Below are 22,537 nucleotides of genomic sequence, written 5' to 3' on the forward strand. Positions count from 1 at the left end.
GTAAACTATAAAAGACAGCAGTGTAAATTAGAATGAGCAGTGACTTTTAAAATTCACATAAAACTTTGTAAACAATATTCAGACATCACTAAAGTGGAAGAAACAGAAGAAACTTTGAGTCATATGAGTTTTTGAGCTTTTTTCTGACACTCTGCCAGATCATATATGTGAATCTATCCGTGTCACTCACTCTCAAACTCTAACTGGACATACATGTTTGCTCATAAGAATACAGATGTTTTGCCCACAGCCCCAGCATGGTGTCGTGATGTGTGGAGACTGCTGCTGCCTGCGTTTGCATAGTGAACACACGTCCAAAGCAGCAGCACCATACACTACTCCACCTGGGACTGTGCTGGAATGGCTGATGTTCTTAGTCACCAGCTCCTTAAGTTCTGTCTGCACATTGTGTGGAGCCTTTGCAATGCCCACGACTGTCACTCTTTTGGGGTCAAACACACAGTCCTCTTCCAGGCCGCTGGGCACAGCTTTCATCCCACAGTTAGGGGGTACCCAAGCAGTGTCATATCCCTGCGTGCTCCAAGTGTACTGCATAGGATGGTTGTCCTTGTCAATGCGTTTGACACGGCCAACACGCACGCGTAACTCGAGGACCACACGGTCTGTAGGGCTGTTGTTCAATGGATAACGTTCTGCCTTTTTCTTATCACGGCTGACGTACACACCCTTTCCTAGCATGCCCCCCTGCGACTGCTGAAAGCCACTGGCAAGGATGAGACGTGCATTGGCAATGCTGGTACCATGGTACATGGTGTAGACACCCTTATCTTTGGGTGCCTGGGAGGCTGTCAGCTCCACACTGGGAGACTCATCATCATAGGTAACCTCCCATCCAAAGAACTGTAGCGACATCCTGCTTCACAAATGGATGCTGTTTAAGCCCTGCAAAGACCAGAAACCATGTAAGGCATGAACAGTAATGACAGTAAATTCAGGAGAGGTTCAGGGCATACAGTTTATTGCACATAGCTCAGGACTTTGACCTCAGTGAATCAGATTGGGTCAGATGTTAATTGTGACAACAGCAACTGCATTGTTAGCTGTACAGATTTCAATTTATAAGTCTATGTGACAAGAGAAGTACCTTGTTTACGTCGAAAAGTAGTCTATATTGGGGAAAAATAGCTGAAAACCCCCAAACCTTGACTTTAAGACAGCTGCTTAAAGTCAAATCTACAGTTAAAGTTACATAATGTATCCTAATATTGTAAACCATACTGTATAATATAGCGAATTTGGCAGTACTGAGTATTTACATGCCCAGAAAAGAACTAACATTGTCTGCAGAAATCAAACAATATTTGGCTAAATTAGCGTTAGCCGGTTTTTACTCAACACAGTAGGAGTTTAAGGTTTGTCATAAAAACCGAGTACCGATTACTCGCGATAAATACAACGAAACATTTGTACCTTGTGTCGTTTAGGCTGATTGAAGTTCACAAAGTTAAAGCCTTTTGTGAAGAGCCGTCTGTTCTCTTTAACTTCCACTTTCTGTTCAGGTTCAGAAAGGGAATCTCCTCCCCTTAACTTTCAGTTTCCTATCAGATGTTCTGTCATGTAGGGTCTCAAAGTCACGCCCTGCACGGGCCGGTTAGCTCAGTTGGTTAGAGCGTGGTGCTAATAACGCCAAGGTCGCGGGTTCGATCCCCGTACGGGCCACGAGCTTTTTCACGTATATTGTACTCTTAATCATTCAAAGTGCTTTTAGCAATGATCATTTTTAGCTACGTTATCGTTTAAACGGTTAGACTCGAGTACAAATTGCTTTTGTATACTGAGTCTTTGTAGAGCAACTTTCTTGTTGCCAAGTTTGGGGGAAAAATCAACAATATTAATACCAACATTGGTATTGGTATTGGATTGATACTACTGTGATAGGATTGATAGGATAAGATACCGTTATAGGTTTAGTATCGGGCCCAGTGTTACTTGGTATCCAAATATTGCAGCAGCAATAGACCAGCATAAACTGGATCTAGCTAGAATACAAAGTGAAGTGGGTGGCCCTATAACGTAAATGAGCAAAAAGACAGGTACATCATTATCGCTACATTAAGAAACATATGCCACAGAGCCCAGGAGTCTGACAGCTTCATTAAACAGTATCCGCAAAACACCAGCCTGAATTAATGTCAGCACTAAAAATGTGACCGTATTAAGGAGAGGGAATGAATCAATACAGCATAGTATTGCAATATTATATCAATACAGGGACACCAAGAGGGCTCACCACCATCCTGATATAATTTTAACCAAGTACAGTTTCATTAAATCAACCACCCAACAGTGCACACACTTAGCTCAACAAAGTATCTGATCATTCAGAGCAAACTAATAGCACAGTCACAATGCTGTTGTGTTGCACACACACACGATTATTTTTTATCTCAAGGCAATTTCACAGGCCGCCAAATAGGAGGCAACCTTTCTGCAAACAGTCACAGTCTGACTTGGGCTGGCTGCAATCACAGATTGTCAAAGGTTTGCCAATAATTTCTGTCTAATTTATAAATGCAGCCAAATTTCCAAACATGTTACTGGTTATACTCTTGTAGAGCAGGAAACTTGCTGAGTGCAAATGTAATAGTTAAATGTGAATTTCTGTCTTTAGACAGCAACACTTTATTATCAGAAACAGATTGCATGTAATTTCCAACTAGACCACATTTAATTTCAGACTGATCAAATTGATTCTGTCTTATGAAAAAAGAAAAATATCTGGGACCATCTTTAATCAGTGTGAAGGAAGCGTGATGGTTTGGTGGTGCTTATGTGATTGTAAAAACAAGGAAATGTGTCACTCCATTTTGAAAAGCCACTCGATTTATGCTGCTTGACTCTGGAGTAAATTTCCTCCCAAAACAGCACAATGATCTGGAGCCCAGCTCAAAACTAGACAATCCCACAATTCTATCCATAATCAATTGTCCGTCACAGTCACTGAAGGTCAATCTTACTCAGGTGTTTAGTTTTTATGAGTCACGTGACATTTTCTGAGTTTCCGCTCAAATGTCCCAGTGATAATGTACATTGCTTAGATACAATTCTGAAACTAAACAATTTGGTCTCTTTATAAATAACTGTATCAATGCTACTGTACTATATTTTATGTCAACTATATGAGTTACATAAATGTTGGCTTGACTATATGGGGAAGGATCAGTATTTTATGTAACTTTGCTGACCAAATACACTATGGCTTTGGAACATGTACCACTAAAAGCACCATATTTTTGTGTTTGCATCATGTACATTGCTAAAGTAGTTTATGTTTAATCACACTAGCTTACAGAAAATTTGAGGTTAGGTTAACAGAGGATTAAAGAGCAGAGAGGCTTGTGTGGAGATTTGATTAGCAAATCTGAGAAAACCACCCAAGTCACCTTTTTATATTGTGTTGATTTCACTTGTAGTATCCTATAGTACAGCAGTTTCTCCTTTCCTTCCTTCTTACTTTGTATGACTCTCATTGCTCTGTACCATCTGTTAGGACATTTACCTTTGAAAAACTGTTTTTTCTTATTATCTTGAAATGACGATTTCCCCCCACGTCTTCAGCTTTGCCTATCGGCCACAGCTTCCAAGACTTTCTCTTAGTGACACACAAATGGGAAATTACTTAAACTTAAAATATTCAATTCAATTCAATTTTATTTATACAGCGCCAAATCCCAACAACAGTCGCCTCAAGTCGCTTTATATTGTAAGTTAAAAACTCTACAATAATACATACAGAGAAAAACCCAACAACCATATGACCCCCTATGAGCAAACACTTTAGCCACAGTGGGAAGGAAAACCTCCCTTTTAACAGGAAGAAACCTCTGGCAGAACCAGGCTCTGGGAGGGCGGCCATCTGCTGCAACCTTTTGGGGTGAGAGAAGGAAGGTAGGATAAAAGACATGCTGTGGAAGAGAGCCAATATGTCTGTTCTAGTTCTTATTCTTAGAAGTCATCAGTTTATGGACTTTGATATGACAACAATGATATTTATTGTAATTCTTCCTTTATTTTGGTAAATACAGCAGATCACCTTTCTTGTTTCCATATAACAATAGCATGAATAAAAATCTAATAATGTAAAAGTGATACAGTCGGGATACGAAATTTATGTTTTAATAAAGTAAACAAGATACATCCAGCATTAACTATTGGAAAATATTGCACCAGCTGTGTCAGCTTGTCTGCTGTTGGCCCTACTATGACACATCAGTTGATAAACAGGCACATGGACATCGCCTATCCAGTTTTTTCTACCTTACTGGACTGTCATGGTCTTCCTGGACAGACGTGCTTGGACATAAGAATACAGAGGTTCTGCCCACACTTCCAGCACTGTTGCTTGATATGTTGGGCGCCCTGCTGTGTCTTTCTCTTGCAAAGGGGACACACATCAGCAGAATCACCATCTCCTCTTCCAGACTTTTTGGATGTTTTTGCAAGACGCTCCTGAAGCTCTTTCCTTATGGTATCTGGTGCATTTGCAATGGCCACCACAGTCACTCTTTTGGGATCAAACACACAATCTTCCTCCATGCCGCTTTTCACAGATATCATGCCACATTTGGGGGGCACCCAGGCAGTGTCGTAGCCATGTGCGTGCCATGTGAGCTGCATAGGATGGTTGTCCTTGTCAATACGTTTGACGCGGCCAACGCGTACACGCAGCTCGAGGACCACACGGTTTGAAGCGATGCAGTTCTTTGGATAACTGGCTGCTTTTTTCTTATCACGGCTGACATAGACACCCCTTCCCAGCATGCCACTTGATGATTGATTAAAGCCATTTGCAATAATGAGACGTGCACTGGCAACGCTGGTCCCATGGTACATAGTGTAGACTCCCCGGTTCTGAGGTCTCTGCGACGGCTCTAGCAACACACCAGTAAAAGAGGCACCATCGTCTACCACCTCCCAGCCATAGAATTGCACCGACATCCTGATATGAGAATGGCCTGCAGAGGATGACGAAGATTTGCAGCTGTGAAACACAAGAATGCAATAATTTGTATATTTTGATGAGCAAGGAGCAAGAAGAAGAAGGAAAAATCATTCTCACTGCTAATAACTATGCTCACTACTAGTAACTCACTGCTAACTAACTACTAATAACTAAAGATGACAGCATGAACTCCATTAAAACACTTTTAGAACTACCATTTCCTGAATGTTTCTCATTTTTCATGTTCACGTTCATATTCACATACTGTACACCTGTGCAATTATTTCTCACGTTTAATGTGCCCTCTTCATCCTTTGTTTCATCTTCCCTTACATTTTGCTCTTTTTGTGTATATTTAAAGACTATCTTGCTGTATTTCTTTTATAGCTTTTCGTTCCATAGCTTGCTCTTCCCAGTGTACTTCATTCCTTCCTCATATTCTTAGACTAAATCTCCCGTGTCAGCGTAGCTTTCTTCTACAGCATAATTATGTACCCCCATGTAGAAAAAGGCTGTCTCATAACTACTTTATCAATCTAGCTCAATGCTGACTAACGTTAAAAACGTAAACCTTACCGTAAATACGGAGAAGTTTTGCCTGTTTTTGTCCTTTAACTTTCTGATCAGTAGGTTTCGTTTACGGTGTTTGATTACGTCACTCAATGGTACGTGTTTTTTACCATCAGCGGTAGGCCGGTTAGCTCAGTTGGTTAGAGCGTGGTGCTAATAACGCCAAGGTCGCGGGTTCGATCCCCGTACGGGCCACAAGCCTCTTTTCTTTTCTTTTTTTATCCTTCAGATTTCAGACCTCTGAAAGATTGAGGGCTTCACTGACTGATCACCGACGCAACATCATCAATTCATATAAATTCCTGGTTATGGGCCGAGCAGAATAGCAAAAATCGATAAGTTACTGTAAGGCAGGACGGACTGTCTCATCATGGTTGCTTTTAACATTATTTTAATATCTGTTCGGTGACACCATTAGAGATTAATAAAGGAGTATTGCAGGGTAACGTAAGAGCACAATGAACATCATGACTAGCCAAACACATCACGTGGCCCACCAATGCCCCTGCGTCCCCCTCCCTGTTAGCGTATGTGTGGCCGAAATAGCTCAGTTGGGAGAGCGTTAGACTGAAGATCTAAAGGTCCCTGGTTCGATCCCGGGTTTCGGCAATGTTTTGTATATGTCCCTCAACACCATCACGAGATCAATAACCCCAAAACACTGTAGCATTACTGTCCTAGCTGAATAATTATACTATAAATACTCTTGCAGTTGAGGATGTCTGAAAGATTAAAGTCACTGACATCTGTTTACAGAAACAAGAAGGTATTTATATATTTAAAAAATACATCCTTTATTAGATAATACGAAAATAATATTCAAAATACACAGGTTTATCAGTGTGATATCATTTAAGTACAATGGTATTTAAATGTTTTACAGTCAAAACATTGCAAAGTTAAAAATGTAGTGAGTTGTGAAAAGGTAGGTATCTTACTGTGAATAGCAGCTCTTTGTGATTTGCTAATATACAGTACTTACTGGATCATTTACCTGGTTTTTAAAGAGCAGGTAGATTAAATACAGTTAAAACAGCAGTGTTTTTTTGTTTTTAAAGATGAATGTAGTAACACCCAGAGGGTTTTACTTCCAAGCCTTTGATCCAAGCTTTTGCTTCAGGATAGGTGTGACAAGAAAAAACAAGTTCCTTTTCAGCGTATGTCACTAGTACTTGAGCTCCGTCACCTTGCTGCGGATGTGGCTGATATCCTTCTCAAGCTTCTCCTTGTCAAGGCGAGATTTGATGTCACATATCTGACTCAGTGATTCAATTGCATCATGCACAGACTGGAACCCTTTTCAAACAGAGGCAGGGTGCATAAATCATCACTGAACATAAAGCATTTGAGGTGAAAATAATTCAGGTCATTGAGGGATGTGCTATGATGGTACTGGAAGGACTTTCCTCCTGTGTGCTCATAACAGTCTTTAAAAACCATCCTAGTACTAATTCTAAAAGCGTACTGCATTCAACCTGTCATATTTGTGTTTTATTTTTGATTTAATGACATCCTTCATCTTGCTCTGTCTCCTGTCCCTGTGGTCTCCCCCCCCCCCCCCCCCCCCTATTCTATGATTAATTGCTCCCAATCATTACTATATTTTTAATACCTAGTTAATTATGTAATAGTACATAGAGCTGATGCATTTTTATTACAGAATGTATTCTAGGAAGTAACAGACTGTGGGGTTGAAAGGCTCCCTTTGAGATATTAAGTATCTTCTCTTTCCAGCTCTATAACTCAATGTCTTTCTTGCCACGAATATTTACAACTCTCATCAATTATGCATTTATTCTCTCATACCATCTCCTTCTTTCTTTTCATCCCACACTTAAAATAGCACAGTGGATGAATGGCTCTGGAGTGCTGTTAGCAGTGGCTGAGTAGTGATTCATAGATCAGTTTACCCATGGTCTTATTTACCGAGGGAAGTTTGGGCACTTTTCTATATGTCTGCTCTTTAATAAGAGCTGTGGAGTGAGAGAGACTGTCAGGAAGGGAGTGTCAGGCATCCTGGGAAATGAGATGAGGATGGATGTCAACAGCAGCATGATAGGGAGACGAGCTAGAGTATTTGGCAAGCTAGGTGACTGCCTATTCCTGTGGATTGGCTCGCAGCATACTAGCTGTGTTGTAACTACATATGTGCAGGATAAGATCCTTTATGCTACTGTTGTACAGCCAATTATTAGACCACATGATGAGCTGGAAAGCATCCGAGCTGAACTCCTGTTTAACATATCAACACCAAGTCAGTGACTACTGTAATTAAAGGAAACAATAAACATCTCATTTGTGGTAAAAATAAATGTTGGCTGACTGGTGGGGTTAATCGCTTACATTCATTTTACGATTACTTATTATAAGTATTTTTCTTTTTTCTTTTCTTTCTATTTTTCAGACTCTTGTGAATTGCTCTCGCATGTCCATTATTTTCCTTGACGTGCATGGTGAAGAACATGCAGTACATGTGTGTTTGCTCTCTGATGACAGCAAGTTACCAGCAGTGATCACCCACCTTTGTGGTACTGCTGTTTGAGCAGCTGCAGCTCCTGATGAAGGTTGTTCTCCACTAAGGTTATTCTTCTGCTAAGTTTGTCTTCTGAGCGTTTCAGCTGATCATGCCGACTGCGGTCAGCCTGGTTCTGCTGGATGTCAAACTTCTCCACACGTGCCTCCAGGGCAAGCAGGCAGTCAGCCAATCTAGACTCCGCCCCTAACTAAGCGCAGCATACACATGAAAATTCAGTTTTTAAACTTGGTGGAGCGTAGTTATATAATTTTCATACTATAGTCCACAACATCTAAAATTAATAAATAAATCATAGCAAAGGTGGGAAGTAATTAAGTAACAAAGTACAAATACTTTGTTACTGTACTTAAGTAGAGTAAACAGTGTACTGTCACTGCAGTGGATGGAAATCAGCCAGGACAACTCATGAAACACGTCCTGACATCTGGTTGAATTCAGTTGTGTCCATCCACAAAGAGCAGCATTTCAGCTGATCATAGACTACTGGAGCTCTCAATACAGTAGCTTGCAAAAGTATTCGGCCCCCTTGAACTTTTCCACATTTTGTCACATTACAGCCACAAACATGAATCAGTTTTACTGGAATTCCACGTGAAAGACCAATACAAAGTGGTGTACACGTGAGAAGTGGAACGAAAATCATACATGATTCCAAACATTTTTTACAAATAAATAACTGAAAAGTGGGGTGTGCGTAATTATTCAGCCCCCTGAGTCAATACTTTGTAGAACCACCTTTTGCTGCAATTACAGCTGCCAGTCTTTTAGGGTATGTCTCTACCAGCTTTGCACATCTAGAGACTGAAATCCTTGCCCATTCTTCTTTGCAAAACAGCTCCAGCTCAGTCAGATTAGATGGACAGCGTTTGTGAACAGCAGTTTTCAGATCTTGCCACAGATTCTCGATTGGATTTAGATCTGGACTTTGACTGGGCCATTCTAACACATGGATATGTTTTGTTTTAAACCATTCCATTGTTGCCCTGGCTTTATGTTTAGGGTTGTTGTCCTGCTGGAAGGTGAAGCTCCGCCCCAGTCTCAAGTCTTTTGCAGACTCCAAGAGGTTTTCTTCCAAGATTGCCCTGTATTTGGCTCCATCCATCTTCCCATCAACTCTGACCAGCTTCCCTGTCCCTGCTGAAGAGAAGCACCCCCAGAGCATGATGCTGCCACCACCATATTTGACAGTGGGGATGGTGTGTTCAGAGTGATGTGCAGTGTTAGTTTTCCGCCACACATAGCGTTTTGCATTTTGGCCAAAAAGTTCCATTTTGGTCTCCTCTGACCAGAGCACCTTCTTCCACATGTTTGCTGTGTCCCCCACATGGCTTGTGGCAAACTGCAAACAGGACTTCTTATGGTTTTCTGTTAACAATGGCTTTCTTCTTGCCACTCTTCCATAAAGGCCAACTTTGTGCAGTGCACGACTAATAGTTGTCCTATGGACAGATTCCCCCACCTGAGCTGTAGATCTCTGCAGCTCGTCCAGAGTCACCATGGGCCTCTTGGCTGCATTTCTGATCAGCGCTCTCCTTGTTCGGCCTGTGAGTTTAGGTGGACGGCCTTGTCTTGGTAGGTTTACAGTTGTACCATACTCCTTCCATTTCTGAATGATCGCTTGAACAGTGCTCCGTGGGATGTTCAAGGCTTGGGAAATCTTTTTGTTGCCTAAGCCTGCTTTAAATTTCTCAATAACTTTATCCCTGACCTGTCTGGTGTCTAAATCCAATCGAGAATCTGTTGCAAGATCTGAAACCTGCTGTTCACAAACGCTGTCCATCTAATCTGACTGAGCTGGAGCTGTTTTACAAAGAAGAATGGGCAAGAATTTCATTCTCTAGATGTGCAAAGCTGGTAGAGACATACCCTAAAAGACTGGCAGCTGTAATTGCAGCAAAAGGTGGTTCTACAAAGTATTGAGTCAGGGGGCTGAATAATTACGCACACCCCACTTTGCAGTTATTTATTTGTAAAAAATGTTTGGAATCATGTATGATTTTCGTTCCACTTCTCACGTGTACACCACTTTGTATTGGTCTTTCACGTGGAATTCCAATAAAATTGATTCATGTTTGTGGCTGTAATGTGACAAAATGTGGAAAAGTTCAAGGGGGCCGAATACTTTTGCAAGCCACTGTAGGTGAGTTGTGATTCTTTTCCCCACGCTGAGCCACTACAACTGACTTTAGGGTTTCCCACACACTGAACCTACCTTTAACCTCTTGCTTACTAATTTTCCTGTTTAGAGACAAAGTCACCCTCTACAATCTAGGCAAAAGAAAATAGAGCTATTTTTTATTTTCCCTTTTTTCTCTGCTTATGTTCTACTTACCTGATTCAAGCTGAGTACCTTTGTTTAGAAAAATTCAACTTACTTCAACTTCACCTTTTACTGGAGTATTTTTCAGCACTGGTATCTGTACTTCTACTTGAGTACAGAATGTCTGTTTACCAAAAGTGTGCCACACCATTGCACCACCAGCACCACCCTGAACCACTGATACGAGACAGGATGGATCCATGATTTATGGGGCAGAATTTGGTGTATACAACACGAATCATATATCCATCCTGTCTCGTATCAGTGGTTCAGGGTGGTGGTGGTGCAATGGTGTGACACATTTTTGGCCCTTTGAGAGACTCACCAGACCACACAACACTTTTTCAATCTCCTATTGTCTGCTTTTAGTGAGCTGTGCAAAGTGTAGCCTCAATTTCCTGTTCACTGACAACCACGCCACGTTCAAAGTCAGCTGAATCACCTTTCTTCCCCATTCTGTCAATATACCTAAATATGTAGAATTGAACATGTGTACTTAATGAAGTTTTCAGTGAGTGTACATGTCAAACATTTTTAAACCATTATGTATATTGCACCATTTTGTCTTGTAATAGTGAAACCAGCTCCTGGTTGTCCTTGGCATGTGACTGGAGAGAGCTCTTGAGCTGTTGTTCTGTCCAGGTCCTCAATTTTGCTCTTTGCTCTTTGCCCTCGTCAAGTTCTCCTGTCATCCTGCAAAGACACAATGAATACAAAGTGAACTGTAATAGGCTTTACTTCTTTACATTTAGGTAAAGACTTTTCATTATAAATGTCTTAGGATCTAAAACTTTACACAGTCTTGCAACTTTCAAGGACATAGCAATTATTTTCTGCTAGTTTAGCCCTACAGGAAATAAAGTTTGTGTCTATTTAGATAACCAATGCTTTATTGGGACTTCCACTTCTACTAAATAGCGTTCAAGTAAAAATGTGTGATTGTGTAATTGAGAATGAAAGTACTAAATTACTAATTTGTAACCTGTAAGTTTACTATAAAAGGAACATGCTTTAGGTTTAGCTGTTAAAAAGTCAGTCTTCATAATTTCACAGTCTGGTAATCAAACGTGAGACTTCATCAGCAACAGTGCTTCTTGTTTTGCTTAACGTCACGTCAAGCTCACCACTGAGAAATACCAAAACAGCAGTGAGAAAAACAGTGGTGGGAAATTTTGTGCATGAATCTGCACGAACTGTTAAAAAGTGCTTGATGGTCATTGTGTGCCTCTGTAGCTCTGAATGCTGTATTTGTATTTGGACCACATAAATGTTTCTCTCTTTGTAATATATGGGGAGGTGGTCATTGAAAGCTGCATGTGGTTCTCATTTGATGAACAGTATTGAAATGTTTCTGATGGAAGCTGCAACCAAACTGAATGAAATATTGTGTGGGCTGTGTAATACTATAGGACTCAAAAAGCAAGTACCTCGAGACCTTCTTTAGTCTTATTCCTCTTGTCTAAAGTGTCCTTGAGACAATCAGTAGACACTCGCCTGTGTGTCACTGCTGCAAATCATTTTTTCTGTACAGATGCGACAGTACTGCACTCCGTTATCATTCTAGCTGCCGTTCACGTTGACACTAGACAACATGACAGTTGGCTTGGCTCTTGTTAGATGAGTTTTCAGAATGCACTTGTCTGCACATATTTGAAAGTCAGCTTGTAAATGTAAAGGGACAGTCTGTGATGCCCTTTAATTTGAAGTCCTTGTGGCCTTGTCTGGCATGTTTATTTCATTTCAAAATATCTTTGTGGGGTGTATTGTTGTTTTTGCCAACAATAACACACGTTTAATTCAAAGAACAGATGTTTTTTTCTGTTATATCTGCAGACATGGTCTCTAGTGCCCAACTGTCCCTGCATCGCCACCTCCAGCGGACACTTGATCTCATCACTTTAAAAACAAAGGTCATCCTGACTGACTACCTTCTTGAGACTAATGAGGCCTTTAATGCCTAAACTGCATCTAAGAAAATCTCCCAGCAAGTGTGGCTCAGTGTAGTCATACATGAGACAGTCAGAACAAAAAGAACCAATGACATCCAGGATGCAAAATCTAATGAACTCTCTTTGTAGACTGAACATTAATAATAAAAAAAAATCTTTCTGACATCAGCAGTGCCTACTTTCAAAAAATGACCTGGCCACTTAAAAACAAAAAAACAAATTAGGTTGAGTAACGTGTAGACAACATCACTTGGTATGTTTCATCTTTTTCAGCTCTATCCATCAATGGTCAAGCACAGCCTAGGTGGGTGGATGGATATATAATATATTAAATCTATAATCCAAATAAAATAAAGGAAGCCTCTTTTTTTTTTGTTGCTTGTTTTCAACATTATTATTGTGACGCATTTCAGAAACACAAAAATCGCCTATTTTTATCTGTTCTTTTGGCTCTAATATGATCAGTGGGCTGCTTTCCATTGCAGGTACAACATTATTAAATAGAACATATCTATCATTCGCATCTCTCTGTTTCTAAAATGTTTATATATTGCTTCCAGCTGACATTATTTCTCAGATGGAATAGTAAATGGACAACAAGCTTTCACCATTATTGTGCCTCCTGCATTAATATTTCAGGGTGAATATGGCTTGGGAATGTGTAGCCCTGGAGCAGCTGTAAATATAGTTGGGAATGGCTGTAGGTAAGAATTGATGTTGGTATTTTGAGGAACACTATTAAAAAGCAAATCAACTAAGAAAGTTGTCAACTTTTCACAGTAGCTGCCAGAAAATGCATGATCAGCAGCTAAATTCATGGAATGACCTGGTGCAGTGTTGGGTGTCTCCAGGAATCATTAGTACCACAACATTAGGTTTGTTGCATAATTAACAGTCTTACTTGTCTTCTAGTAGCTTAACTTGTCTACGCAGATCAGACATCGAGTGTTTTAGGTCCTTAGAAGACTTTGTCAGTGAGGCCTCCAGTCTTCTAAGCTCAACATGAATCTGGTGACAAGAAAACACACAAACATAATCTGTCATACCAAGCTGGAGCGTCTTTTATCGTCAGCTTTGTTTCTGACCTTTACCCCTTTGTGTTTTCTGCTTTGCTGAGCAGACTGTGCCATGCACCACTCCTGTGGCCACTCATGACTGAGAGTTACACCGGTGACCCACTTTGTATGCGTTTTCAATTATTTTTATGGTAGGCGCTTGACCACTGGCCCACAGCTAATGTGCTGTCATCACAGTGATTTACCACCCCGTACCACCAACACAACTGAAGGCTGGCTGAATCAGCGAGAGTGTTGAAGGCACTTTTGGTTGCTTTAGGTCAAGTAAAAAGCATTATAATATGTGACATACTTATCGTAATCCAGGGTTTTCATATTTTCTATAATGCTGACCTTGTCAAAAAAGGTAGGGTGTGGGCGGGAGGTGTAGGTGGGGGTGGGGTGAAAGCTTTTTTATGACGACCTTGACATCCCATTTGAATTTATTTCCCATCTCATTTCTTTCTTTCAAACTCTGGTTATGACTGAGCCTCTGAGTTTGTTTGATAAGGTCAGTCTCACTCAGCAGCAGTAAGCTCCAAATGTCATCCCATCACAGCTCAGCTAGCCATCCTCTCTCGGATAAACAGCAAAATATACTCACTGGGCCACTTTGTTAGGTACACCTGTTTAACTGCTTGTTAACTTAGTGGATTTAAGTATGTGGACCTGGTCAAGATGACGAGCTGAAACTAAATATTTGGGATGAAAGGTTATTTAAGCGACTTTGAACATGATATGATTGCTAGTGCCAGGTTGGCCTGGTCGTTTAAGAAACTGCTGATCTACTGGGATTTTCCTGCACAACCTTCTCTAGGGTTAGGGTTACAATGACCTGAAAAGGAGAAAAATATCCAGTGAGTGGCAGTTCTTAGGGTGAAAATGGCTTGTTGATGCTAAGCGTCAGAGGAGAATGGTCTAAAAGCTTCAGGCTGCTGAGAAAGCAACCTGAAGTCAAATAACCACTTTCTATATCCAAGATATGCAGAAGTTCATCTCTGAACACAGGACATGAAAAATTGAAGCAGATGGGCTACAGCAGCAGAAGACCACAAAATGTACCTCTCCAGTTACAATTACCTCTCCACCTACAATTTGCCTGGACTCACCAAAACTGCACAACTGAAGATGTTGCCTGGTCTGATGAACCTGCAATTGCTGTATTCAAAAGTTAGGGTCATCATTTGGCGCAAACAGGATGAAAGGATGGATCTGTCCCGCCTTGTATCAGCAGTTCAGACTGCTGGTGATGATGGTGTGATGATGAATAAGTATTTTCTTGTTTGCTTTGGGCCTCTTAGTACCAGATGAGTATCGTTTGGACACCACAGCCTATGCGAATATTGGCCTCCACAGTCAGGAGAGCACCTTTTGTATGATGCAGAATAAGAGATTCAAAGCATGGATGTGCAGCTGACATATCTGTAGCAACCGTGAAATACTATCATGTCAATATGGACGAAAATCTCCAAGGAGGTTTTCTTGCACCTTGCTTCTATGCCACAAAAAATTCAGGCACCTCTGAAGTCAAAAGGAGGCCCAACCCAGTACTAGCGAGGTGTACCTAATAAAGTGTACAGTGAGGGTAAATACTGTTAAATTACCAGATTATGATTCCTTCCATGCATCAAGCTTTCAAATAAATGCAACCTCTCTCTACAAATGTAAAAATAATAATAATGATAATAACAAAACAGTACATTATCCTTTAGTTTGGGAATAGAGAATTCAAATGAATGAATGAATATTGTGTTGAGCGTGTGTTTAGATAGAGGAGATGCAAGGGGTAATGATCATGAATGCCAGTTCACGCCAGTATGCTATCGTACTGGAGAATAATGCTTTTGATGGCATGAATGTCACAGAGACAAAAAAAAGAACCTAAATATGGCAAATACCTGTTACAATATTAACTTATGACTTGTGAAAACTCTCATTGGGGCACTGGTGTAGTAGCTGATTTGCACACAGTGCAAAGTTTTGCTCAACTGCTCTCTTAACTCCTTTTCTGCTAAACCCTTGTCAGCATGCATACGTTTTCCCCCACCTTGTCCTTCAGCTCTTTGAGCTGTCCATTCACAGCTTCGCTGAGCTCTCGAACCTCCCTCTGCAGTCTGATCACCTGCTGCTCTCTGAAGCTCACGTCAGCGCTCAGCTTGGCAATGCTGGAATCACACCTGCGATAATAGGTGGGGAAGAACAGAGAGCTGGTGAGAGACCACTGAATGAGAAAAACGGGATTGGAGGGAGTTTGGGGAAGGTGTGAAGACAGAGTGATGAGCAAAAGACTAAAAAAAAAAAAAAGAAGTTCTATACTAGAACCACAAAATTAGAATGAAAAAATGTTACACTGCTGCTGTTATCAATTTGCAAGGTGAGATTATGAAATAAATAAGAAGAAGAGGCTCTGGTAAACCTTAGCAGTGAGGATAGTTACTCTGAACACATTTCAGTGGTCACTTGTTTGCATCGGCTAATGACTCACTGGTACGAAGACACCCCCCACCCCAAAATACTATGGGAATAAATTAAGTGAGAAATCTCTTTATCACCAAAAGCAATCAGGACGTTGCAAAAACACAACTTACAGCCTCTGACTTGGAAAATGTTGCTTTTAGCAAACTTTGAATTCAGTTGAAGTGATAAGTATCAACTGCAGCAACTCTTTTAATCAGCATGGCAGTACAGCTTCCTTCCTTTCATTGCTTGGTTCAAGATGTCAGCCTGTTAAGGCTTTCTCTTACGGCTTTATTGGGCCTGCCTGTGTGAGTGCGTGTCTTTAAAATATTTGTGATAAACGATTGGTCTGAAATTTGAGTTTTTTCCCCGGAGACCAGTCCAGTGCTTCTCTTAATGGCTTCACTGACCAGTACCAACCAACACAAAAACCACTGGCCCTTAGCTTACTTGATTAATTATGAACAACATGAAAGAGGCTATCACACTGACCAGTTGTTTTTCTTCTTCTCTCTTTATTGGACCCTGCATCAGCCCCATTTCCACCCCCTGAAATCTCACTGATATGCCTGCTTTGTAAATGACATATCTTTGTCTTCTATCTCTTTACACATGAAATGCACTGATCAGTGGATGCCAGAAGTGTTAGAAATAATTAGGTCTAGGCAACTACACATCAAAAGGCCAATCACAATGTATGTGGGATGACAGACACTTTTCAGCAATCCAGTGCAGTAAGTGTGATGTGCACAGAATCACAGAATAATGAGCAAGTGCTAATCAGTATCTAAAGTGCATTTAAACCTGGGAACCTCACCCAGGTGGAAACAAAATAATTGCATCTGTGCATGTGCGTGTCTGTGTGTATGCCAGGACTGATTTGAGGTCATGCAATGGCGAAGAGTTGCTAGACAGAATGAAGGCTAAACAATTTCACTTCATTAGTGAGTGAGAAAAACACGCAGGGTATCAGCGAGGGACGTCAGATCACTCCAGTGAATCTAAATAATGCCTTGTTGTTTCCTTCACTTGCTGTGCAGTTTTTACCTCAGCATTTGAAAACAATGTCTGACTCAGGACTCACACAGTGCCTACCTGGCTACTCTTCCTCTCAGGTCTCCGACGCCAGCTGTGTTTTTCTGGTCCATGTTTTGAACAGCGTGTGCCATTCCAGAGGTGACAGAGTCCCGCTGGGCCATCTCTTTCTCTAATTCCTTTACCCAGAACAAAGACAGCATGTTTCACATTTGTTTAAAAAAATGTGACTGTTTTCCCAGCAAATTAAGTGAAAAACCAGATGAGGAAGTACATAATTTGTTTGGAAAGTACCAGCAGAAAGCTTCGGATTTGAACTAATTATGCAGCATTCCATGCCATCAAGATAAACATTAAATGCAAACGACACGTGCTTCGCTACAAAAGCTCACTTAAAACTGGCAGAATTTCATCAGTGCACTTGCATGACTGATCGCTGTATAGGCTGCATGTGTAAAATAACCTCAAATCAAATGGATTACCCTCTGGCATTATCATGAAAGCAAACAGTGTGACTGTGTGATGTGGCTTTCATTTGATTTTGCAAAGTATTCAGTCCTTTACTTAGTTGATTGCTTCTTGATTTGCAGGATTAATTAGTTTGTTGGCATTCATGTAATATTTCAAACGATGATAGCCTCTAATCATGCTAATGGCCCATTTGGTATACACTAATGAAGCTGAATGTTTCATTCCGGTGCCCTACTTCTGTAAGGCAGCTCTCAGAGAGTGGTTTGATGTTCTGCTCAGTGAAAGATGACTCCAAACACCCTCACACTTGTTCCGCGAGACTAAGATCCGTGTACTCTTTTGCAGTTCTTCTGCTTGACTGTCAGGAGAATAGCTGTTAGAATTTAAACTTGAGAGTATTTAGTTAACCACATACTGTGCACATTATCACTTTATGCTTATACAGACAAAATGTGCATGAGCTGATGATGGCGAGAAGTCAAGTAGGCTTTATTTGAGCACTGCACCATTCTATCAGGTGTAATCAAATCAGCTGGGAGTTTGTGGGCATGAGTCGGCGTGGGTGTGCTGCACATCAAACGATACAAGGAGAAGAGAACAGCCAGAAAAGGAGACAATCAGCACATACGCTTGACTTCACCCACCTAATAAGACGTACAGCATATTCCACACAAAACAAGAAGAAGACTTACACAATACTTTAATACCTAAACATGCATGCAACAGCACTTTCCACAACTTACTTCCACCACCTTGCATACCTGTATGCCCATGCTGAGTTGTTTAACAATACGTGTAATGGTGAGTATGTGATTCTCCAACAGCTTGCGGGACAGTGCCTCAATTTGGACAGAGCCATGGCTGGACTGCAGACCAGCTGTCACCTCCTCTTTGATTCTGAGAGCTTGTTCTAGCAGCACAGCTAGCGGCCTATCCTGACTCCTCAAACGACCTTCCAAGACATCTGGCCTTAATCAGGAAGTAAACAAAAAATATCAAGCTTATAATGTTTTAGAAGCTCTTTATTGGGGTTTTTAGTATTTAGAAGATGCAAAAACATGTGTTGCAAATATTGCAAAGTCATGTTGAAGAAGTAAAAAGTCATTTTAAAGTGCAATTCTACAAAGAGTTGATCTACCAAGAGAGAGAATGAAGATGGATTGAAATGTTGTACACTGGTTTTCATGCCCTTGGGTTCTGTCTTCATGTCCCTGTGCATGCTGTGTTGGACCTGTCTGAGGCTGTTGTGGATTAAGGATTAATTTTATCAGTTTGATTCACAGCGGTGTTAGAAAGGTTCACAACCTTAATTCAATCCCATCAGCGAGCGGTCGACGCACATCTTATTCACCTCTTAAGCGCAGATCGGATTTTAAACTGAATTAGCAACCCACACAAATTGAAAGTGAAAAGTAAATGACTGCAATATACTGAATGTATGCACTGAATACAGATATGTGAACGAGAAAGGTTACCTTGTGTGACTCTGTGTGTCAGACTGATGATGAGACATCCTTATTGTCTACAAAGAGACATGTATTAAATATATTAGTGTGATAGTTTCCACTCAAATATCCTCCTTATCAATTCTTTTTGCTAAAATAAGCATATTATATATTTTATCTTTCACTGGGAGCATCACGAGACATTTTGATCATTTTGATAAAGACGTTAAACAAATGTTGCTAATTTTTTATTTGTCATATAAGAATACTCACAGGTCTGTGCTGTTCTTCAGCCAGCTTTAGAGATTATGTGTTTGTGTTGTCACTTGGTAACTGTGGTCTGCTTTCATGGGGGTGTGCCTGCCTGCCAGTGTGAACAGTCTTGCAAAAAAAAAATGCATTGTCTATGTGGCGAGGCAGTTTAACTCTGCAAAATATTTGATGACCAGAAAGCGTGAACATAGTTGTAATTCGTAGAAATGTTGCTGAGAAACTGGTCAGCCTTCTTAGCAGCAGTTCTCGTGACAACATACCTCAAAACACCAGCTTTTAAAAAAGCGGTTAATGAGATAACTTAATACCTTTTTCAATTTTTTGCTGTTATTTTTCATCACAACTTTGATAGTTTGTATTGCCTTCAAATATTGCATTTGACACTCCAGTTCCCTGGAGTTTGCCTTACTGTATTATGCTAATAGTTTAAAATACAGTTTAATCCAGGCTCTTTTGCGCTGGACCACGAAAGTGCATCATTAAAGCTCCTCTCTATTAGTCCTACAAGCCAGAAAATGCTTATCGTGGAGAGCTTTAAATAAAGCTTAGGATGGGCAATGACTGTACAAATACAAATGCTCTGTAATTTAATTAAAATCCAGAGTCACGGAATCCCTTTATTACACTGATATAAGTAAGACAGACTCCCCCATGGATCGTTTGGATTTGCTTTTTCCTGTGGGAACAAGGGTGGCAGACATGTTTTTTTTGATTGGAAACACTTCAAATTAAATAAAAAAGCAAGCTCAATCCTGTGTGGCTTCTTCGGTGAAGCACTTAACCTTAATTTATTGAGGCTACCAACAACGAGGAACCGCTTGTACCAGATAGGTCAGGTTCTAGACTGAGCCTGTGAAACACAACATGTGATAATTTGTACAAGGCATACTCAATGATAGCAAACAGACTAAATTTAAAGGCTTAACCTAACACTAAGTATTTTGATTCAGGTGAACAGATCGGATCTCTGCTTCGTTTAATCACAGGATACACTGTGTTTCAAGTGTGGTACACTGTAAAATGTAATATTGTATTTAATTAAAAATATTAAATAGGCTGAACTCAATTTTTATCAATTTGTTATTAGAACTCAATTTAAATAAGTTACCAGTACTTTTTATGCAAAAACGCTGATAAACTCGATTAATTTGAGTTGTCCTAACTTAGAAAAACTAAGTAAGCTGGAAGTTTTGCTTCTCAGTGCGGAAGGATGAAAGATGTGTTTTGAAAATGCCACGTGACTACCGTCCTCCTCCCTCGCGGATCAGTCCGCATGTTCATGGTGCATTTGTTATGGAATATGTTGAGCAAACCTGGAGAAGCTTCAGCTCAAGATATTATTGTTGTCATTGCTGTGGATCTTTACCTGATACACTGACTTGGTGAGTAAATGTTTACTCTTATTCAAACTGATTTGTGGCTTCTCTTAGTTTAGCACCAGGTTTAAAATCTTGCTAGCTAGTTAGTGTTAGCCTAGCGTTGCTGCTGCCGCTGGGCTCATGTTACTTAAAAATTAACACCACAGCCTTAAAAACCTTACATAAAACTATGTCGGTGAAATTTTCTGTTGATTGTTTGAAAAAATAAGTGAGATAAGAGCCCAGGCAAAATTCTTTGGGAGGTGCAGCCTGGGTGGGGTGGGTGTGGGGTGTGGATAACAGAGCTCTCCGAAAACGTGGAAGCACTTTTGCAAATATGTGATATTTTGATAAATTAAGTAGATATTTGAGCATTACACAGCTACATTCTCGCCTGAAAATATCTTAAAATGTTATTTTGTGACCCAGAAAGGGTAGTCTGGGGAAAAGGAGGATCGCATTTGTCGGCCACGGTTGTCGGAGCCTGTGCGTACTTGTAAGCGCGGCAATGGCGGAAAAGGAGCGCGGCTAAGAAACTTATTACTTTTTCTGGGTCACAAAATAAGATATTAAGATATTTTCAGGCAAGAATGTAGCTGTGTGAATTTCAAATATCTGCTCGATTTATCAAGACATCACATATTTGCAAAAATGCTCCGACGTTTTCGGAGACGTCTATTTTTTCATGCTTTGTGGCAGCTTTTGAACATCTGTTGCATCTATTAATGTTAAATCTAGCCTTTATTTAACAACATAAGCAAACTCTATGTTACAATGATTGCACAGCCATTAAGGATCAAATCAGTTTCTGAAATATGTTCTGTTTTTTCTCCCTCTGCTTGCTTCTTACTGTCTTTGAGGCTCGGGACCAGCACTCCTGTTGTTGGACAGAAAGACATCAACTCAGTGGTAAGTATTTTGGTTTTCCAATATATTAGCAACTGTCAGTGACATTTATATTAATCAGGCTGAACTTTAATCATACTTTAGATCAGCCTGTTTTACTTATTGTTTTGTTTGTGCTTTGGTTTGGGGAAGTTGTTTCTTTACTGATCTTTTCCTGTCTGTTATTAGACTTGAGATATGACTGCACTATGCTGTTGCTGGTGACTCCAGTTAATTCTACAAGACATGCTGTGTAAGTAAACAAACAACAACAGTTTGGTCTGCATTTCTTGAAAGATCACATCCCCCAAACTTAGTTTAGAGGGTCTACACTGTATGTAGTGAAGTCTGCAAGTTTTCTAACAGCAAAATTTGTTTTGTGCCCAAAATCATTTTGCACATCATTAGAATGAAAGTTATTGCCCATGTTTGCATAGCCCTTTTTAAAATGATGCTTTCATGACATTATTGTATGTTGGGTGGTGGTCACGGCTATGCAGACTGACAATTGAGACATTGAATGTCACCTCTCCGGTGGGGAGGGAGCCTGAGATTGTCTAAATTGGAGTCTGTTTTATACCAAATGCAGAAAAAAATGTTTAAGAAAGCAATTAAGTTCATGTTCCAAAAAATATGATTGTTTGCTTGCAGGACAACAGGAGAGATGAGTCCTCCGTCACAGATGGTGTGGTCAGTGAAGATGGTCGCCTGCAGGTTCAAGCTCATTGCATCTCCAACCCACATCCACTGCCACTGTACTTAAGGGAAGTTAAAGACTTTCTTCTGCACTTACATTTGGATCACCTCGATCCATGACAGTCATTCAGGCAGTAATGCCTGGACTGGAAACAAGCCATCCTTAAAATAATACAACATTCCAGCTCCTGTGTTGGAATGAAAAACAAATGTGTTGTTTAAATTAGAGACTGCACTTGTGACAGAACAACAAATATTTTATTTTGATTATATAAGTAATGTAAGTACAAAACAAACTTGTGGTAGGCCTAAACTTATTTTCAGAATAATTACATCTGAGACTTTGTTTCATTGTAAGATTATAACAGTGATGGCAACATAATTGTTTGTTGTTCAGCAGAACAGTGTCCAGTATGTTGGCTGTTGTACTTTGTTGTGTTTGAAAATAAAAGTTGGGCTCATTTTAACATCATTACAAAAATTGTTGTTAATTATTTTTAATCATATTCGTGGTACCACAAATT

At 40.2% G+C, this 22,537-nt stretch overlaps 2 protein-coding genes, 1 long non-coding RNA gene and 3 other non-coding genes across 6 annotated transcripts; 4 read left to right on the forward strand and 2 right to left on the reverse strand.

Moving 5' to 3' along the window:
- Positions 1 to 101: 101 nt before the first annotated feature.
- LOC134638240 (uncharacterized) lies at positions 102 to 5,613 on the reverse strand. The gene is made up of 3 exons (XM_063488760.1): positions 5,540 to 5,613; positions 4,292 to 5,002; positions 102 to 874 (listed from the first exon to the last, which is right to left on the reverse strand). The coding sequence occupies exons 2-3, from the start codon at positions 4,957 to 4,959 to the stop codon at positions 193 to 195; spliced, it is 1,350 nt and encodes a 449-aa protein (XP_063344830.1). The 5' UTR covers positions 4,960 to 5,002; positions 5,540 to 5,613; the 3' UTR covers positions 102 to 192.
- Positions 1,607 to 1,680, forward strand: trnai-aau (transfer RNA isoleucine (anticodon AAU)). The gene has a single exon. It is a non-coding gene; the product is annotated as a tRNA-Ile (tRNA).
- Positions 5,614 to 5,654: 41 nt separating the features above from the next.
- trnai-aau (transfer RNA isoleucine (anticodon AAU)) lies at positions 5,655 to 5,728 on the forward strand. Its single transcript has one exon. It is a non-coding gene; the product is annotated as a tRNA-Ile (tRNA).
- Positions 5,729 to 6,069: 341 nt separating this feature from the next.
- On the forward strand, positions 6,070 to 6,142 carry trnaf-gaa (transfer RNA phenylalanine (anticodon GAA)). The gene has a single exon. It is a non-coding gene; the product is annotated as a tRNA-Phe (tRNA).
- A 556-nt stretch (positions 6,143 to 6,698) lies between these two features.
- Positions 6,699 to 18,869, reverse strand: fam81b (family with sequence similarity 81 member B). Its single transcript, XM_063488762.1, has 8 exons — positions 18,832 to 18,869; positions 18,118 to 18,325; positions 16,946 to 17,064; positions 15,441 to 15,570; positions 13,240 to 13,346; positions 10,947 to 11,082; positions 8,055 to 8,256; positions 6,699 to 6,829 (listed from the first exon to the last, which is right to left on the reverse strand). The coding sequence occupies exons 1-8, from the start codon at positions 18,867 to 18,869 to the stop codon at positions 6,699 to 6,701; spliced, it is 1,071 nt and encodes a 356-aa protein (XP_063344832.1).
- Positions 18,870 to 20,259: 1,390 nt separating this feature from the next.
- Positions 20,260 to 21,519, forward strand: LOC134639544 (uncharacterized). The gene is made up of 3 exons (XR_010095364.1): positions 20,260 to 20,456; positions 21,293 to 21,341; positions 21,507 to 21,519. It is a non-coding gene; the product is annotated as an uncharacterized LOC134639544 (long non-coding RNA).
- The last annotated feature ends 1,018 nt before the right edge of the window (positions 21,520 to 22,537 follow it).

The sequence above is a fragment of the Pelmatolapia mariae genome, linkage group LG12, assembly GCF_036321145.2.
Source record: "Pelmatolapia mariae isolate MD_Pm_ZW linkage group LG12, Pm_UMD_F_2, whole genome shotgun sequence".
Taxonomy (NCBI): domain Eukaryota; kingdom Metazoa; phylum Chordata; class Actinopteri; order Cichliformes; family Cichlidae; genus Pelmatolapia; species Pelmatolapia mariae.

What these genes read in the sequence shown, in the direction of transcription:
- fam81b (XM_063488762.1), bottom strand. Translation starts at nt 18,869, where the DNA reads ATGTCTCATCATCAGTCTGACACACAGAGTCACACAAG. An exon ending in TCAAAGAGCTGAAGGACAAG is followed by an intron (nt 13,347 to 15,440) that starts GTGGGGGAAAAC and finishes TCTTGTCACCAG; the next exon opens with ATTCATGTTGAGCTTAGAAG. An exon ending in CACTATTACAAGACAAAATG is followed by an intron (nt 8,257 to 10,946) that starts GTGCAATATACA and finishes TGCTGCGCTTAG; the next exon opens with TTAGGGGCGGAGTCTAGATT.
- LOC134638240 (XM_063488760.1), bottom strand. Translation starts at nt 4,959, where the DNA reads ATGTCGGTGCAATTCTATGGCTGGGAGGTGGTAGACGATGGTGCCTCT. An exon ending in GTCTGTCCAGGAAGACCATG is followed by an intron (nt 875 to 4,291) that starts ACAGTCCAGTAA and finishes TTTGTGAAGCAG; the next exon opens with GATGTCGCTACAGTTCTTTG.